This window comes from Xyrauchen texanus, chromosome 33, assembly GCF_025860055.1.
Source record: "Xyrauchen texanus isolate HMW12.3.18 chromosome 33, RBS_HiC_50CHRs, whole genome shotgun sequence".
Lineage (NCBI taxonomy): Eukaryota > Metazoa > Chordata > Actinopteri > Cypriniformes > Catostomidae > Xyrauchen > Xyrauchen texanus.
Genome location: NC_068308.1, coordinates 28,858,365 through 28,874,761, shown reverse-complemented (window position 1 = coordinate 28,874,761; position 16,397 = coordinate 28,858,365). Strand labels below are relative to the sequence as shown.

General features: G+C 38.0%; 1 protein-coding gene across 2 annotated transcripts in view; it reads right to left on the bottom strand.

The window, feature by feature from the left end:
* LOC127627183 (ankyrin repeat and fibronectin type-III domain-containing protein 1-like) overlaps positions 1 to 16,397 on the bottom strand; it is a 126,152-nt gene that overhangs the window by 89,067 nt on the left and 20,688 nt on the right. For both annotated transcript variants that reach the window (XM_052103461.1, XM_052103462.1), the window contains one exon: positions 13,687 to 13,910. In XM_052103461.1, coding sequence (XP_051959421.1) covers positions 13,687 to 13,910 — 224 coding nt within the window. The remainder of the gene's footprint in view (positions 1 to 13,686; positions 13,911 to 16,397) is intronic.

Here is a 16,397-nt window from a genome sequence, read left to right as displayed (position 1 = left end):
AATGTGCTCACTTTAAAAGCACATTTTTTATATGGACTATAATTCGCAATAGTTGTAGTACATGCTGTTTTTATGTTCGTTGTAACATAATCTAACCCTGCTAGTTGTAGTATATATTATTTCAGTCAGATAAAGGCACATTTCTGCCTCCTGCATCAAGTGAAAATGCAGATTGGTAGATAGCACTCTGATCAGCGCGTGTATGGAGGGACAGCCCAGAATATGCTTTTCCAGAGAGGAGATGAGAATGTAAACAGAGACAGAAGGAAAACCTCCACACATCTAACATACATATTTAGTTGTGTTTAGTTGCATATTCTAGCAGGCAGGTGTAAATGTTTTTAATTTATTTATTTTAATTGTATTTTAAATAGTTGAAAATTAAGTTTCGACATCTCTGAGATTAGCTGACTTGACCTCCGGATAAATTACTAATTCATTTTAAAAGGTAATGTTAAAAATTCTATGTAAACATTAAGATGTATTTCAATAAAATGTGAAATTGAGCTAAATAATATTCATTGGGCAGCAGTGTTCCTTATGTACATTTATCTTCACCCCTCCCCACTAAAATTGTTTCAGTGCCATTTAGTTCAACGTGCAAAAATGGCAGACTACCAATCACAGTAATGGCTCAATATTATTCCTTATCTTGCTGCACAGAATCCTGTAATAATAAATCATTTATCTAGCTAACTAACATTAATCTAAACTAATTAGTTGTGTTATTTTACAGGAAATTCTAATTTACACTGTAAATGACATTTCAAAACACTTCAATACTTGCTGCTACTTGAGGCAATTAAAACACTGTGCAATTAGGATGCATTATTACGAATCTTATTTTTTAATAGGGTACCATTAATTGTTATTAATGAGCTTTTTTTATGCTGCTGTAACCTACAGTATGCTGTGTAACAGAATAAGGCAAAAATGAAGAGGAAGGCTGGAAGGGAGACATAGACAGTTATTTTGTTAAAAAAATTAAAACAGGATGAGAGGAAGCAGGAGAGCAGGAGCAGAGAGCAGAGGCAAATTTAGTAGCAGTCCTGTCTTGGTAGTATATTGACTGAAACGCTGCAGGCATTAGTCACTGACTGGCTGGTGTAGGCTGCATGAAGTCGTCACTTAACAACACTTTAAGCCAATAAATGAGTGATTGAATAGTGTTTGAAGCTTAACCATTGATTAATTCTGTTTGACTCAAACAGATTTTAAATCACATCTGAAAGCTATAATCCTTCACTGTGATTTCTTATAGGCTCAATTAATCTTATGCTTTAGTATGGAGGTAGTATGAGGATACTATTGTAATAGCATCATGTTATTTATTTTAGTCCACTTCACAAATCTGATACTTTACATATAGAAAATTGTAATGTGACCATTTATTCATTTGAACTGAACTGAGATCAGTTTACACTCACTGCCTCAAATTTACAGCTACAGCAGGGTCCCATCAGGAGCAGATTCTTATACTAGGCTCTTACACACACAGGAGGAGTTGAAATTTATATATATATATATATATATTAGGACTGTCGATTTAACGCAATTAATCGCACCATAATTAGGAAGATTCCTGAGAAATGCAAGCTTGTAGTACCACCTGTTTACTCCAGAGGGCAGTAAGTGAAATTTCAACTGTATGAGCAATGAACAGATTAATAGTGAAGAAAACACTTCAGTAGGAAGAACAACGCAAACAGACGTTACATTCTCGCGTTCAAAACACTTGAAGGAGCGCAAGTGCAAACTAAGGGATCTCAATATGTGTTTAAAGATTGAGTATTAAACTATATTTAACTTGAAACAGTGAACTAAAAATGTTATGTTTATGATGCGAAGCACCAGAGACGCTACACAATCATGTCTGATGCAGGTGTAGATTGACGGGCTCTTAAAAAAGCCCTCATAATAAATCTCCAACTGATTGATAAATTCACTTGTGTAATGGATTGCTGTGAACTGTATGCCAATGATTGACTTATGATCAATAATATGGTAGTAAACAATACATTGTATTCTAAAGCCGCTTTTTGTATTGTCTTATAATATATAATATATATATATATATATATATATATATATATATATAATTTTTAAATATTTAAAGATATCTATGTATAATTATATATTGATATAAATATGTATAATCTTTATATATTGAATTATTGTTATATGAGGGGCTTTCTCAGCAAATATTTGTATATGCGATTAATCACGATTAAATAATCGGGACACCATGTAATTACTTGGATTAAAAAAAAAATATCGATTGACAGCCCTAATATATATATATATATATATATATATACACACACACACTTAAGTGGTGTGGTGCCACCCCTAATTCTGCCACCCAGTGTATAAAATCCTTGACATGCCCCTGGCTGTATATTTGTTCCTTTGTTTTCATTGCCAAACCTTGTGCTCCAGATGCATCATTAAACATTTTGCTTACAAAACCGTGAGTGGCAAACCATATGGTTTGTTTTTTACAGAGAACCTTTACATCCCTTGTGAAATTGTAAGATATCATATGACTTGGAGCATACGAAAATTTATGACTTTTATTCCAAAAGACCAACCAATAAATAAACAAAATTTCAAATCTTAGCCGACAAGAGAAGTTACCCAGAACAGGCAGACAGTTTCTATTGTCAGTCAGCACTAATTGAAATCCATTATACACCGGTCAGCCACAACATTTAAACCACCTGCCATATATTGTGTATGTCCCCCTCGTGCTGCCAAAACAGTGCGAACCCACCGCATCTCAGAAAAGCATTCTGAAATGATATTCTTCTCACTACAATTGTACAGATCAGTTTTCTGAGTTACTGTAGACTTTGTCAGATTGAATAAGTCTGGCCATTCTCTGTTGTCCTCTATCATCAATAAGGCATTTCCATCCGCAGAACTGACACTCACTGGATGTTTTTTGTTTTTGGTACCATTCTGAGTAAATTCTAGAGACTGTTGTGCTTGTGCATGAAAATCCCAGGAGATATGCAGTTACAGAAATACTCAAACCAGCTTGTCTGGCACCAACAATCCATGAGATTATCTAATCACCCAATCCTGTGGCAGGGGTGCAGTGCATAAAATCATGCAGATACAGGTCAGAATCTTCAATTAATGTCATCAGAATGGGGAACAAATGTGATCTCAATGATTTATAGCGTGACATGATTGTTGGTGCCAGATGGGCTGGTTTGAGTATTTCTGTTACTGCTTATCTCCTGGGATTTTCATGCACAACAGTTTCTAGAATTTACACAGAATGGTGCCAAAAACAAAAAAACATCCAGTGAGCAAGTGGTGAGAAGAATAGCATATCAGATGTGGGTTGGTGCTGTTTGGCAGCATGAGGGGGTCCTACACAATGTTAAGCAGGCGGTTTTAATGTTGTGGCTGATCGGTGTATGTGTATGGATGGCTGTTCAGGTGCAGATCTACTATTCTGAATCAAGGTTTTAATGATTCCTAAAACAAGCTGGTGCTCTGTAACATATACAAGTCCATTTATCAAAGGTATCTCTTTTGTCTAAATATTGAGTAAATTACCCGGTGAAGCCTGTAGCAATAACATGCACAGATCACTCAAGAAACATTTCCTTAGAGCCAGCTGTTGGAAAGATTGGTTTTCATGCTCATGGTCCTCCTATCACATCACATTCCATGCTTTAAACACCTTGAGCTAAAAGACCTGACCCTCAGACCATCACTAACCAAGCACCATGGTAACACATTTAACCGAGGGCAATAAATCGCTGCATCGGTCTGTAGCATCCATCCATTCTTTTTTCTGACATGTGAACATGTATTTTTTTGCATGACAATTCATTGAACAAAATACATGTACCTCTGGCTTAATATAAAATGTTCATTTAGTACATTAGAATTGTTAATAATAGAAAAAAATGACATGCTATTAAAAATGTGCACATTTAATCATGCCCCCTGACCCATATGTAAAGCCCCAGCTGCTATTACAGGAAACACGCCTTGACAAACCACTCTTACTGAGAGCAGGCAGTTCAGAATGAGTAAGGAGCCATTGACACAGGATACATTCTTGTCTTAAAACTCAACATAGAACGCAATAGAATGGAACAGATAGTAGGTATCTCGGTTGGCACACAGTCTTAAAAAGACACCTGTCTTCATGGCCAAAAATGTCTGTCTGCAAGTATACATAGACCAACAACTGAAAATAAAAAAAATTAAACGTGAGAATGCATCTGGTGTGAATGCCCTTAAATGTTCCTCAGACAGAATGACAACTCACAATGGACTGGAGTGCACTGTAAACTTATGTTTAACGATATGGAAATACGATACAATATACTGACTTCTAAAGTCACATTTTGCGATGTCTATTGAATGATTTATGAATCTACCACAATAATGTATTGTTCTAAATTATCTTAATTTTTTAGGCTTTTCTCAGGAAATATTGATATCCAAGTAATTAGATTCATTAATCAGCAATATATGTAAGTCTTGCACAATATGACACCCACAATTTTACTGACTCTCATGACCATCAGAATTAGGTTTTGATTGACATAATCCGGCAATGTCATCACAAGTGATGAAAGAAAGTGCTGAAGTCTCCACACACCAGAACGACCTTCCAGATTCCACTTTTAGGTACATTTCAATTTTAATGCCTTTACTATTCACCTTAACAAAAGAGCTCTCCACTGACATTTTCCATGCAGTCATGCCTGAGCTGTTAGCAGTGGGAAATTGTGGAATATCGGTGTAACTGTGTGTTTCCCAGCCATGGGGCTATAAGGTTTGACACCTCATCCAGAATAACACTCCGGAAATGAAAAAAAAAAACTGACCTTAGGTTGTGGACAGGACACCCAATTTTTTCTCTCTTTTTTACAAATCCACATCACTTTTCAATCCTTATTTTTGACAATGGTCAATTTAGCACGTAAATGTAGTGCAATATATAAAAATAACACATTACAAATGTAACCAATTAATCATACCCCCTGAATGCTGTAATAAGCCTTGATGTTTTTGCATTCCGCTGTCAGCAGGTGGCAGGCTCAGCTTGGGATGAACCTAGAACTCATTAAGCTGTACTGGCAATGAGCAGGCAGCACAAAAATTAATATGGAGCATTTTGCGATGGGCATAGAACAATAGAACGCAAGGACCTTGAAACACGTTTTTCAAAGTTCAATCTATTTTTAACTCGACACAGCATATTAAAATGTGCATTCATGGCGTGAAAAACTGAAACAAAACGCAACCAAAGTGAGATGCTTTACATATACATATGCATACTACATATACAAACATTTTAAATCACACAGGCAGAGCGCATCCTGTTTGAGACTGACGAACTCACTTGAAAACGAATTACGGTCTAAAATAGGCCAATAATAGGCTTATGGAAAAGAACTAAATATATGGAAAACATTTCTATATCGGATACACCGATGAGCCTAAACATTGTGACCACTCACAGGTGAAGTGAATAAGATTTATAATCTTCTAACAAGGCATGGTCTGTGTAGATTACATGATAAGCGAAAAATCAGTTCTCGTAGTTAGCGTGCTAAATGCAGGAGAAATGGGCATGAGTAAATACCTGAGCGACTTTGACAAGGGCCAAATTGTTATGGCCAGATGACTGGGTCAGATCATCTCTGAAAAGGAAAGGCTTGTATGTTGCTCCCAATCAGCAGTGGTGAGTACCTGCCAACAGTGGTCTGAGGAGAGACAAACCACAAACCAGTGACAGGGTGTTGGGCACCTAAGGCTCATCGATGTGCAAGGGCAACGAAGGCTATCCCATCTGGTCTGAACCAATAGAATTTCTACTGTGGCACAAGTCACAGAATATTTTAATGATGTTACGGGAGGAATGTGTCACAACACAGTGCATCACACACCCTGCTGCGTATGGGCCTGTATAGCCGCAGACCGGACAGAGTCCCCATGATGACCCTGTCCACCGTTGAAAGCGCCTACAATGGGCATGTGAGCATCAGAACTGGACCTTGGAGCAGTGGAAGAAGATCGCCTAGTCCGATGAATACAGTTTTCTTTTACATCATGTGTGCGCCGTTTACCTGGGGAAGTGATGGCACCGGGATGCACTGTGTGATGACGACAAGCTGGTGGAGGGAGTCTAATGCTCAGGGCAATGTTCTGCTGGGAAACCCTGAGTCCAGCCATTCATGTGGATGTCAATTTGACACGTGTCACCTACCTAAACATAATTTCAGACCAGGTACACCCCTTCATGGCAATGGTATTCCCTGATGGTAGTGGTACGTATCAAAGTAGCTCTGTGGGATCGGAGCAGACGGGCTAGCCTTTGCTCCCCACGTGCATCAGTGAGCCTTGGGCACCCATGACCCTGTTGCCGGTTCACCGGTTGTTCTTCCTTGGACCACATTTGGTTAGCACTAACCACTGCATACCGGGAACACAATATACAGTGAAATTGTTTTTCTAAGCTAAGCTGGGATCAGAGCACAGGTTCAGCCATGATACGGTGCCCCTGGAGCAGATAGGGTGAAGGGCCTTGCTCAAGGGCCCAACAGTGGCATCTTGGCGGTGCTGTGGCTTGAAACCCAACCATCTTGACAGTAATCCAGAGCCTTAACTGCTGAGTCACCACTGCCCCATGAAACATGAAATTCAAGAAGTGACTGTTCACTTGCTGCCTAATAGATCCCACCCCTTGACAGGTGCCATTGTAACGAGATAATACAATGGCTGATCAGTATATACACTGTATATATATAAAACATGAATTAACCGGAATTATTATTTGTATTATATATTATATTTAGAGTATTTTTTTTATTATTATATATACAATTTTATTTGGAGGCTTTTCTCAGCAAAAAATGTATTTCTGCTATTAATTGCGATAAATTCAATTAATAAATTGCTACATAACCTAATTAATCCAATTATAAATTTGTATAGTTTGACAGCCTTATCTGTTCTACCATTTAACTCTTTAATTCGACAATGTGATGAAACCAACAAGGGAAGTCGACATGACTTCCAGGACCCTAGGATTGGCCCCATTTTGCCAATTCACTGACAAGCTTCATCTCCTATCAGACATCTTTGCATCGGCTCCAGCATGTTTACTTTCCCTTGTGGCATGCATTTTTTCCTCTAACATTACATTTTTACTCCACTGATGGTTAGGTTAAGGTTTGGGGGCTGGGTTGGGGGGTTCAGTTTATAAAATATACATTCTTCTTTACTGCATAACAGCCTGCATAGTTGAAAAAATGTTGGCATCCCTCTGTGGATATTACTCCTGGAAAATGGAGCTCAAACATTCCCATCCGCCTAACAACACTTTTCGCTTTGGCCACTATAGGCAGTGTTTTGAATTTCGGTAAATACAAACCGATTTTAGCTTTAAAAAAAAAAAAAAAAAGAGTCAACTGACTGTTTCTGATTTCACTGTGAGACCAGTCTGGAAGAAACACCAGGATGACATGAAACTCTGCTCCTCGTATAAAAACAGAACAAACTCAAACTTTATATGCTCACATCACTAGTCACTGATTATGTTTAAGGGTGATTGCTAGACTATTACTTTTGCTTATACTTAGCATTATGGATTCATTGTTTTGTGATCAATACTTTATTATTTGTAACATAACGTAATTATCTGACAACAATAAAAAACAAATGAAAGAGGGAAATTAGTTATATCTAGGGGACAGAATGGACTTGGGGGTGGGCTCTTTTGGCTTGGACCAGTAACCAACCACTCAGAAAACCTTAGCAAACATCTAGCAATGCTTTTGTAACTGCATAGAAACAACATGGCAACCACTCAAAATACCCTAGAATAATGGGAAAAAAATTTTGCCTTTACAACCTCCAGCTGTACTGTTTCCCCAGTGTTTTCCCACTCAGTTGGTATAATGTAGGCAGATTATCAATCCAGTTTGTCTTGAATCTTTTAATTTTTATATCTTGCAGTATCATAGGCTGTATGATATGTGTGATGTTGCTGCTGCACTAATGTGTAATTTGAAAATACTCAATACAGAGTACTGATTACTTGCATTCTAGGCTCTGCTGTGACAAAAAAAAATTACAAATAAATTTGTTTTTACAAGAACATACTGATTTAATGGACTACTGCCATTTCTGTGTGAAAATCTCACAAAACTAAATCATAATTTACTCAACATCATGTTTTTCCAAACCTCTCTTTCTTCTATGCAACACAAAAGGGGAAGTTAGACAGATTCAGAATGACAGCCCGAGTCACTATATAATTGCATGGAAAAGAGATGCAATGAAAAAGAATGGTGACTGAAGCTGTCATTCTGCCTAACATCTCATTTTGTGTTCCATAAAATCATACGGATTTGGAAAAACAATGTAAGTAATGATAGAATTTTATTTTCTTGCGTGAACTATTCCTTAGATATTAATTTCAATATTTTTGTATTATTATAAAATTGTAGATCACTTATTTTTTTCTTGTGTGCATAGTATGTATTTTTGTGTTATACAGTATGTATTAAAAGAACTTAGGACTGCTGTTGTCCATTGACAGCAGTGACAACCTCTGCATATTTTGCCATTCAAAGATTCTCATTAGTTACCAAGTGTTAATAGAAGTGTGGTTGCATTCTACAGCCTTAAAATGTTCATTCATTTAAACTACATTTATTCATTGCTATGGCAACAATGCTGACTGTAGCAGAGAGAATGAAATCAGTATATATGGGTGCAGCGTGTCTGTGTGTCATGTGTCCAATTGTGGCATATCAAGTTTCTTTGTTGGTTCCTTTTGAGATACATTCCTGTGGTGCCCTGGCTAGCACAGTATATTGTTATGGCATCTGGCTCGATGCATTAAAAGCATTTTTACCACCATATTAGGGTTGCTCCGGTACAATACAAGCCCTGGTACCTCAGTACTGATACTAAATTGATACTTAGGCAACAAATAAATAGCAAATATATAAATAAATATATATATATTTATATTAGCCCCTAATCAGGCTAATCAAGCCTTAGCGAGGGATAAAGGCCGACTGGAGACTGCAGTGGGACAGAGAGAGAAATTTAAGAGCAGCTGTCCGACACCATTTTGTGTTTGTCTTTTTGTTTAGTTCTTCATTATACCATTATTTTTATCGTCAAGCCGGTTTTTGCCGCCTCCTTTCCATGAATCCCTTTACAATACATACAGTGAGGGAAAAAAGTATTTGATCCCCTGCTGATATTGCATTTTTGCCCACTGACAAAGAAATGATCAGTCTATAATTTTTATGGTAGGTTAATTTGAACAGTGAGAGACAGAATAACAACAAAAAAATCCAGAAAAACGCATGTCAAAAAGTGTATAAATTGAATTGCATTTTAATGAGGGAAATAAGTATTCGACCCCTCTGCAAAACATGACATAGTACTTGGTGGCAAAACCCTTGTTGGCAATCACAGAGGTCAGACATTTCTTGTAGTTGGCCACCAGGTTTCCACACACCTCAGGAGGGATTTTGTCCCACTCCTCTTTGCAGATCTTCTCCAAGTCATTAAGGTTTCGAGGCTGACATTTGGCAACTCGAACCTTCAGCTCCCTCCACAGATTTTCTATTGGATTAAGGTCTGGAGACTGGCTAGGCTACTACAGGACCATAATGTGCTTCTTCTTGAGCCACTCCTTTGTTGCCTTGGCCATGTGTTTTGGGTCACTGTCATGCTGGAATACCCATCCACGACCCAAATTCAATGCCCTGGCTGTGGGAAGGAGGTTCTCACCCAAGATTTGATGGTACACGGCCACGTACATCGTCCCTTTGATGTGGTGAAGTTGTCCTGTCCCCTTAGCAGGAAAACAACCGCAAAGCATAATGTTTCTACCTCCATGTTTGACATTGGGGATGGTGTTCTTGGGGTCAAAGGCAGCATTCCTCCTCCTCCAAACACGGAGAGTTGAGTTGATGCCAAAGAGCTCGATTTTGGTCTCATCTGACCACAACACTTTCACCCAGTTCTCCTCTGAATCATTCAGATGTTCACTGGCAAACTTCAGACGGGCCTGTACATGTGCTTTCTTGAGCAGGGGGACCTTGTGGGCGCTGCAGGATTTCAGTCCTTCACGGCGTAGTGTGTTACCAATTGTTTTCTTGGTGACTATGGTCCCAGCTGCCTTGAGATCATTGACAAGATCTTCCCGTGTAGTTCTGGGCTGATTCCTCACTGTTCTCATGATCGTGGTGAGATCTTGCATGGAGCCCCAGACCGAGGGAGATTGACAGTTCTTTTGTGTTTCTTTCATTTGCGAAAAATCGCACCAACTGTCACCTTCTCACCAAGCTGCTTGGCGATGGTCTTGTAGCCCATTCCAGCCTTGTGTAGATCTACAATCTTGTCCCTGAAATCCTTGGACATCTCTTTGGTCTTGGCCATGGTTGAGAGTTTGGAATCTGATTGATTGCTTCTGTGAACAGCTGTCTTTTATACAGGTAACAAACTGAGATTAGGAGCACTCCCTTTAAGAGTGTGCTCCTAATCTCAACTCGTTACCTGTATAAAAGACAACTGGGAGCCAGAAATCTCTGATTGAGAGGGGGTTGAATACTTGTTTCCCTCATTAAAATGCAATTCAATTTCTAAAATTTTTGACATTAGTTTTTCTGGATTTTTTTGTTGTTATTCTGTCTCTCACTGTTCAAATTAACCTACCATTAAAATTATAGACTGATCATTTCTTTGTCAGTGGGCAAACGTACAAAATCAGCAGGGGTTGAATACTTTTTCCCTCACTGTATATATATATATATATATATATATATATATATATATATATATATATACAATTTTTAGTTTTTTGTTCAAATAAATTGCTGCACAACTGAGCTTCACTCTATAAATGAAAACATTATTGAAACAAATCTGATTACCTGTGCCACAAGTCTGCTACGGCTGATTCACAGGCTGCTTATATTTAGTACACTTGCTTCTGTGATATTGCTTACATATAATAATAAGAATTTTATAACTGAAATATGATTATTATTATGAATTAAAATGGTTTATTATTTAATTATTGTTATTAGTAGTGTTATTGCTATATATATAACAGTTTTCTATACAGTAGTAATATTTTTCTGTCCCAATGACTATATTTACATAGACACCAGAACGCTGCTTATTGCGAGAAAGCAGCATTCACATTGCATGTACTCTTCACTCCCATATACATACGTTTGGTCAGTTAGCAGCTTTCTCCACAGCAACGTAATTTACCCGTGAAGCTTGTGTAAATAACAAACATGGCATCCGAGGAAGACTTCACTATTTCGTTCTCAGTTGCTTTGCTTTTATTTCTAGATATTCCAGAATTGTTGCCGTGTTTGTTTCCTTAACTTTCCATTGCGATATGCAGCAGAATTGTGCTGAAATAGTGGGGTTTCTCTCTTACTTAAAACTGTGGGATTCACTCAATGTATGCATGTAAGCTAACGTAAGGGGCCGTTGATAATTTACAGTGGTGTGTGTAAATGTCAAATTATAGTTTATAGTGTATGTGCTTTTCCCACTGTATTCCCAGAAATGTTGAATTATTTCCATGGTGCTGACTTGTTGCTGGGCTCCATCCTATGGCATTTGTTCTCTGGTCTGTTCCACGCACATGCACATGCCTCACAAAACTGTTAGAACGTCAGTTATGTGTTTACAAGGCCACATTTAGCCACATTCGCCATTCTCCTGACCATGAATGCAGCCCATGTAAATGTTCACAGCTGCTCAAACACTAAACACACCGCACTGAGAATCATGCGCAATCTGTGCATGTACTATGTATTAGTAACACATTTGGCCATATTGAGATTACAATTTTATCAATTGTCAAATTGTCAGTTATGGTACTAAAATAAGCAACAAGATAATATTGTACCATTTAAAAAAACTGGTATCATGATATTTCGTTAAGTACCAGTATACTGTGCAACCTTATACCACATTGATATCCAGCATTTTTGATATGCAAACTGATCCAGTACCCCGAAATATTATATATGGTTTTAATGTTTTGATTGCATTTATTATTACATGTCCCTTTTTTCATTTTCATTGTCATAATGATTTGTGTTCATATTTGAGAAGAGTTGAAGACTTGGGAGTACCCAACTAAAATAATTGAAGCATACTTGGAATTGTTGTGTAATTTGTCTAAATGTTTAAATACTTTCTCTCATGCTTATTATACAGTTAATATGTAGAAACATTTAAATGAAAGTCATTCGTAGGTTGATTTCCCCAAAAAGTGTAAACACTGTGGCCCTTTGGCGTTATAAAAACATTAGGAAAAGTTCACCTGAGGAATAGTTCACCCAAAAATGACAATTCTGTCGTTACTTACTCCCTAATGTCACTCAGAAACCTCTATGACTTTCTTTCTTCCGAGGAACACAAAAGGTGAGTTTTTTTTAACATTTTAACAGGATTTATTTGAATAAAAGTGAATCGTGACCCCATTCTGTCAAGCTCAAAAAAGGACAAAAAAAATCACATAAAACCACAGAAAAAAAAGCCATACAATCACTTTGCGTGATGAACAGCATAAAATTTAAGTTGTTATTTTCTCTCGAGTCAAAGCAAATCATTAATCATACTCTGTAAATAAAAAATGGCTGCTACATTGATTATGCAAAATAACAGCGTACAGCTTTGGAACAACGTTAGAGTAAGTAAATTGGTAAACTATTCCTTTAACTCCATGGGGACTGTCTCTGTGATAAGTTTACTTAGTTGCTTTGAAAAAAATAATCTGTTAAATGAATACACACTTACAAATTGTACTCATAGTACATCAATTCCACCATTCTAAGGAGTTTGAAATACACAGACCTCATTAATATTCATGGTCATGGTCATTTGAGGCTAGTACATATATTAAGGGTATAAATCACAAACACGTCTTTATCTATGTCCTCGTAACATACACATTTACATAAACAACTTTTTCAAAATGGCACAAGTACCTTCTTAATTAAAGCAAATGTATGCAGTCCCTAATGTAAGGTTGCAAGGCATCACCCGTTCAGGTGTCCTCAAAGCACTGACTCATTGGTGTAGGATGACAGATGAGGGTTAACTGAATAGAAAGCCATGATCAAACACCATTATGAATTCTGGTCAAATATGTGAAATGAATAAATGAACAGTTATACAACTGAATGTCTATGAAAAACCTCACGGCAAGCTGTGAAACTGTCAGAACACAGTAGGTGCTGCATCAATAACCGCCTACAAAGGTGCGAATGTTCAGAGCTGTCCTTAAACAGGGATATTTGCTTCCAAGTAAAACAAACAAGTCATAGCAATAAAAAGCAATGAATTATGAAAACTTATAAAGAAAGAGACTACCTGCAAATTCTGTAATCATTTATTTACCCTCATGTCGCTCCAAACCCGCTTGACTTTCATGGAACCCAAAAGGAGATGTTAGTTAGAATGTTAGACTCAGTCACCATTCACTTTCATTGCATGTTTTTTTTCCATACAATGAATGTGCGTGGTAACTGAAGCTTTCCTTTTGGATCTCCTTATGTGTTTCACAGGAGAAAAAAAGATGGGGGGTGAATTTCCTCTGTATCTTTAACCAACCTCTATTTGACACCAATATAATACATCGCTACCACTCACATTGATGTTCCGGAGTTTCTTCTTGCCCCTTTCCAGTCGGCTGAGGAGTCTATGATGTTCTTGAGGTGTCTGCTGCAGAAAGCGGTCATCAACAGATACAGTTTTCCTAAGAGCCGCTCTTTCCCTCCACAGCTCTGGGATGGGGCTCTTTGAATCCACACTACGAGGGAAGTGCTTCACTTTCGACAGTGACAACGTCTCGCCTCGGTCACGCAGCACTGACCCTGAAAGAGAGAAACAGACACCTGAAGTGAAAACTGACACCCAGTGAGAAAGAATACACCAGAGAATAGGCAGACTGGGGACAGGACCGAAACTTCCCTTCACAAGAATACACACCAGGCAATAGCAGATTTGTTTGTCACTTTTTTTAAGCTTGACAGCCATGGTCACTATGAACTGTACTTGTATTGAAAAAACTATTGTGTAAAACTCTCCAAAAATGTCTACATTTGTGTTCCATGGAAGCAAAGACAAAAAAATAAACATTGTGAATAGCCAATTGTAGCCACTTTCGCAATTCCAGTTGTTAAATGGCCCATCCTCTCACTCCTTTTTTTTTTTTTTTACTCAAACGATTTCAAAGCTACCTCTCAATTCTCTTTTGAATTGATTTGATTAAACAGCTTTCCACTGCTCCGTCTGGCAGGTTTGTAACAATTTCACCATAATGAGCACAGCTCTAAATAAGAAGCATCAAAAATTAATTACCAACTATTGTGCAATGTCAATGAAACAAGTTGTAATCTTAAATTGCAAAGTATACATTTATTGTGCAGCTCTTATAAACCAGCACTTTAAAAATGTTTGTTAATAATGTATACACTACATGCGCCTTATACCCCTAGCTGGGTAGGTAGGGTGTTTGGATTCTCTGTACCATCAGCTGGTGAGTGGCAGTGAAGTTCTTTCTCTTTATCCACTGAGCTACTCTTAGCATGGTTCCGTCTCCACCACTTATCGATTAAAACTGCATGAGAGTGCTAAATTAGACCTCTTTCTCTGAGGTAGCCGTCATTTATGAATTGGGTTTTACAGCTCATTTTACTGATGCCCGTACGCCTTGAAAAATACACAGTCCAGTTATGAGAACAATGTTGAAACATATTATAACATCAGCATCAGCTTACCAAATGGATAGTTCTGGTCAAGATGTCGATTGGTCAATACAGCGTTCCAGCTATAAACACCTGGTTACCTAGCTACTGTATATCACTATGCATCTTCCATAGTATAATATTTCTTATTGTTTACACAGCATTGTTTGCTAAATTTCAGAAAATTTTAAAAATGTATATACAGAATATACAGTATGTTAAAAATATCATAGGCACAGTGTATTATTGGTAGTGCTAATCGTATGATTTGACACATGGTGGTGCATGTGTGCCAGCGGGTTTGAATCCAGCTCAGTCCTTCTCATTTTCATCAGGCACTGTAGGCGTGACTAAATAAATAATGTGCTTTCCGTTGAAAAACTCACAAATAAAACCAACGAAAACTTTAGGTAACTCACATACCCTGATTCTTTAATAACAGCAGTGAGATATCTTACAATGGGAATTCACCTCAGGTGTATCTGTCACTGAAAGCAATGACATGTCTGTCAGCTGACAGACCAATCACAGCAGTGATAAGGGAGCTCCACCTCCCTATATAAGACACCGCCACAGGTCTCTTCTTTATTCTCTGCATATCTCTTCTTATGCAACAGCAAGGAGGGAAGTGTGGTGAGATACCTTGCTCCTGTTATCAGAGAACTGGGGTTACATGAGTAACATTCGTTCTGTATCTCACTATGGAATATAGCCAACTCCAGTATTGCAAATATGCTGTCTGAAGCAGACCATCAACCAAATTTCTAATGTGTGTCCAATGTACAACCACCTAATCAATTAGCAAAGAATGGATAGGAGGAAAGAAAAGAACACACTTGAGCACTACTGTATTATTGTTGATTTGTGTATGTATATTTTTACACATCAGAAGACTGACTACCCACATCAAGACCTGAATGAGCCAATGACGGCTCTGTAACATCCAGTCTGTAAAATCAGAAAAAAGTGTGTGGCGATGCCCAATTTGCAGCTGAACAAATGTCCTGGACTGAAATGCCCTTAAACAGCACCCACGAGGTATTCATGCCTCTGGTAGAATGAGCTCTCAAGCTTAACTTAATATTATAGCTACCAATACAACAGGCACTGTCGTGACATGGGTCTGCCTTTAGGAGAATCAGTCCAAGAAACAAAAGCTTACTCTTCCTCAATGCCTTAGTTATCTCCACATACAAAGGTAGAGTATGAACTGGACACAGACAATTAAGCCGTTCGTCCTCCAACGAGGAAAACGGAGGCGGGTGAAAAGCCAGCAAGTCCACTGGCTTACAACTGAGCATGGAGTTGCTCACCTTAGGCACAAAGGCTGGATTATACAGTTAACCTTATAATAGATGTGTCCACTCTGTCCCTCAGGTGGTTCTGCCAGTTAAACGGTTAAGAGACCATCTCAACAAATCCACCACAAAGCACATACAAGTGTGATGTACCGACAAAGCATGGAGTTCACTAACTTGCTTTGCCGTCATCATAGCCAGTAACAAATGGGCCGTTAGCGAAAGGAGCTTCAATTCCATACTTTCAACTGGCTCAAAAGGAGGCTGAGAAAGCGTGTTCAGAACCACAGACAGATCCCTTGATGGAACTAGTGGT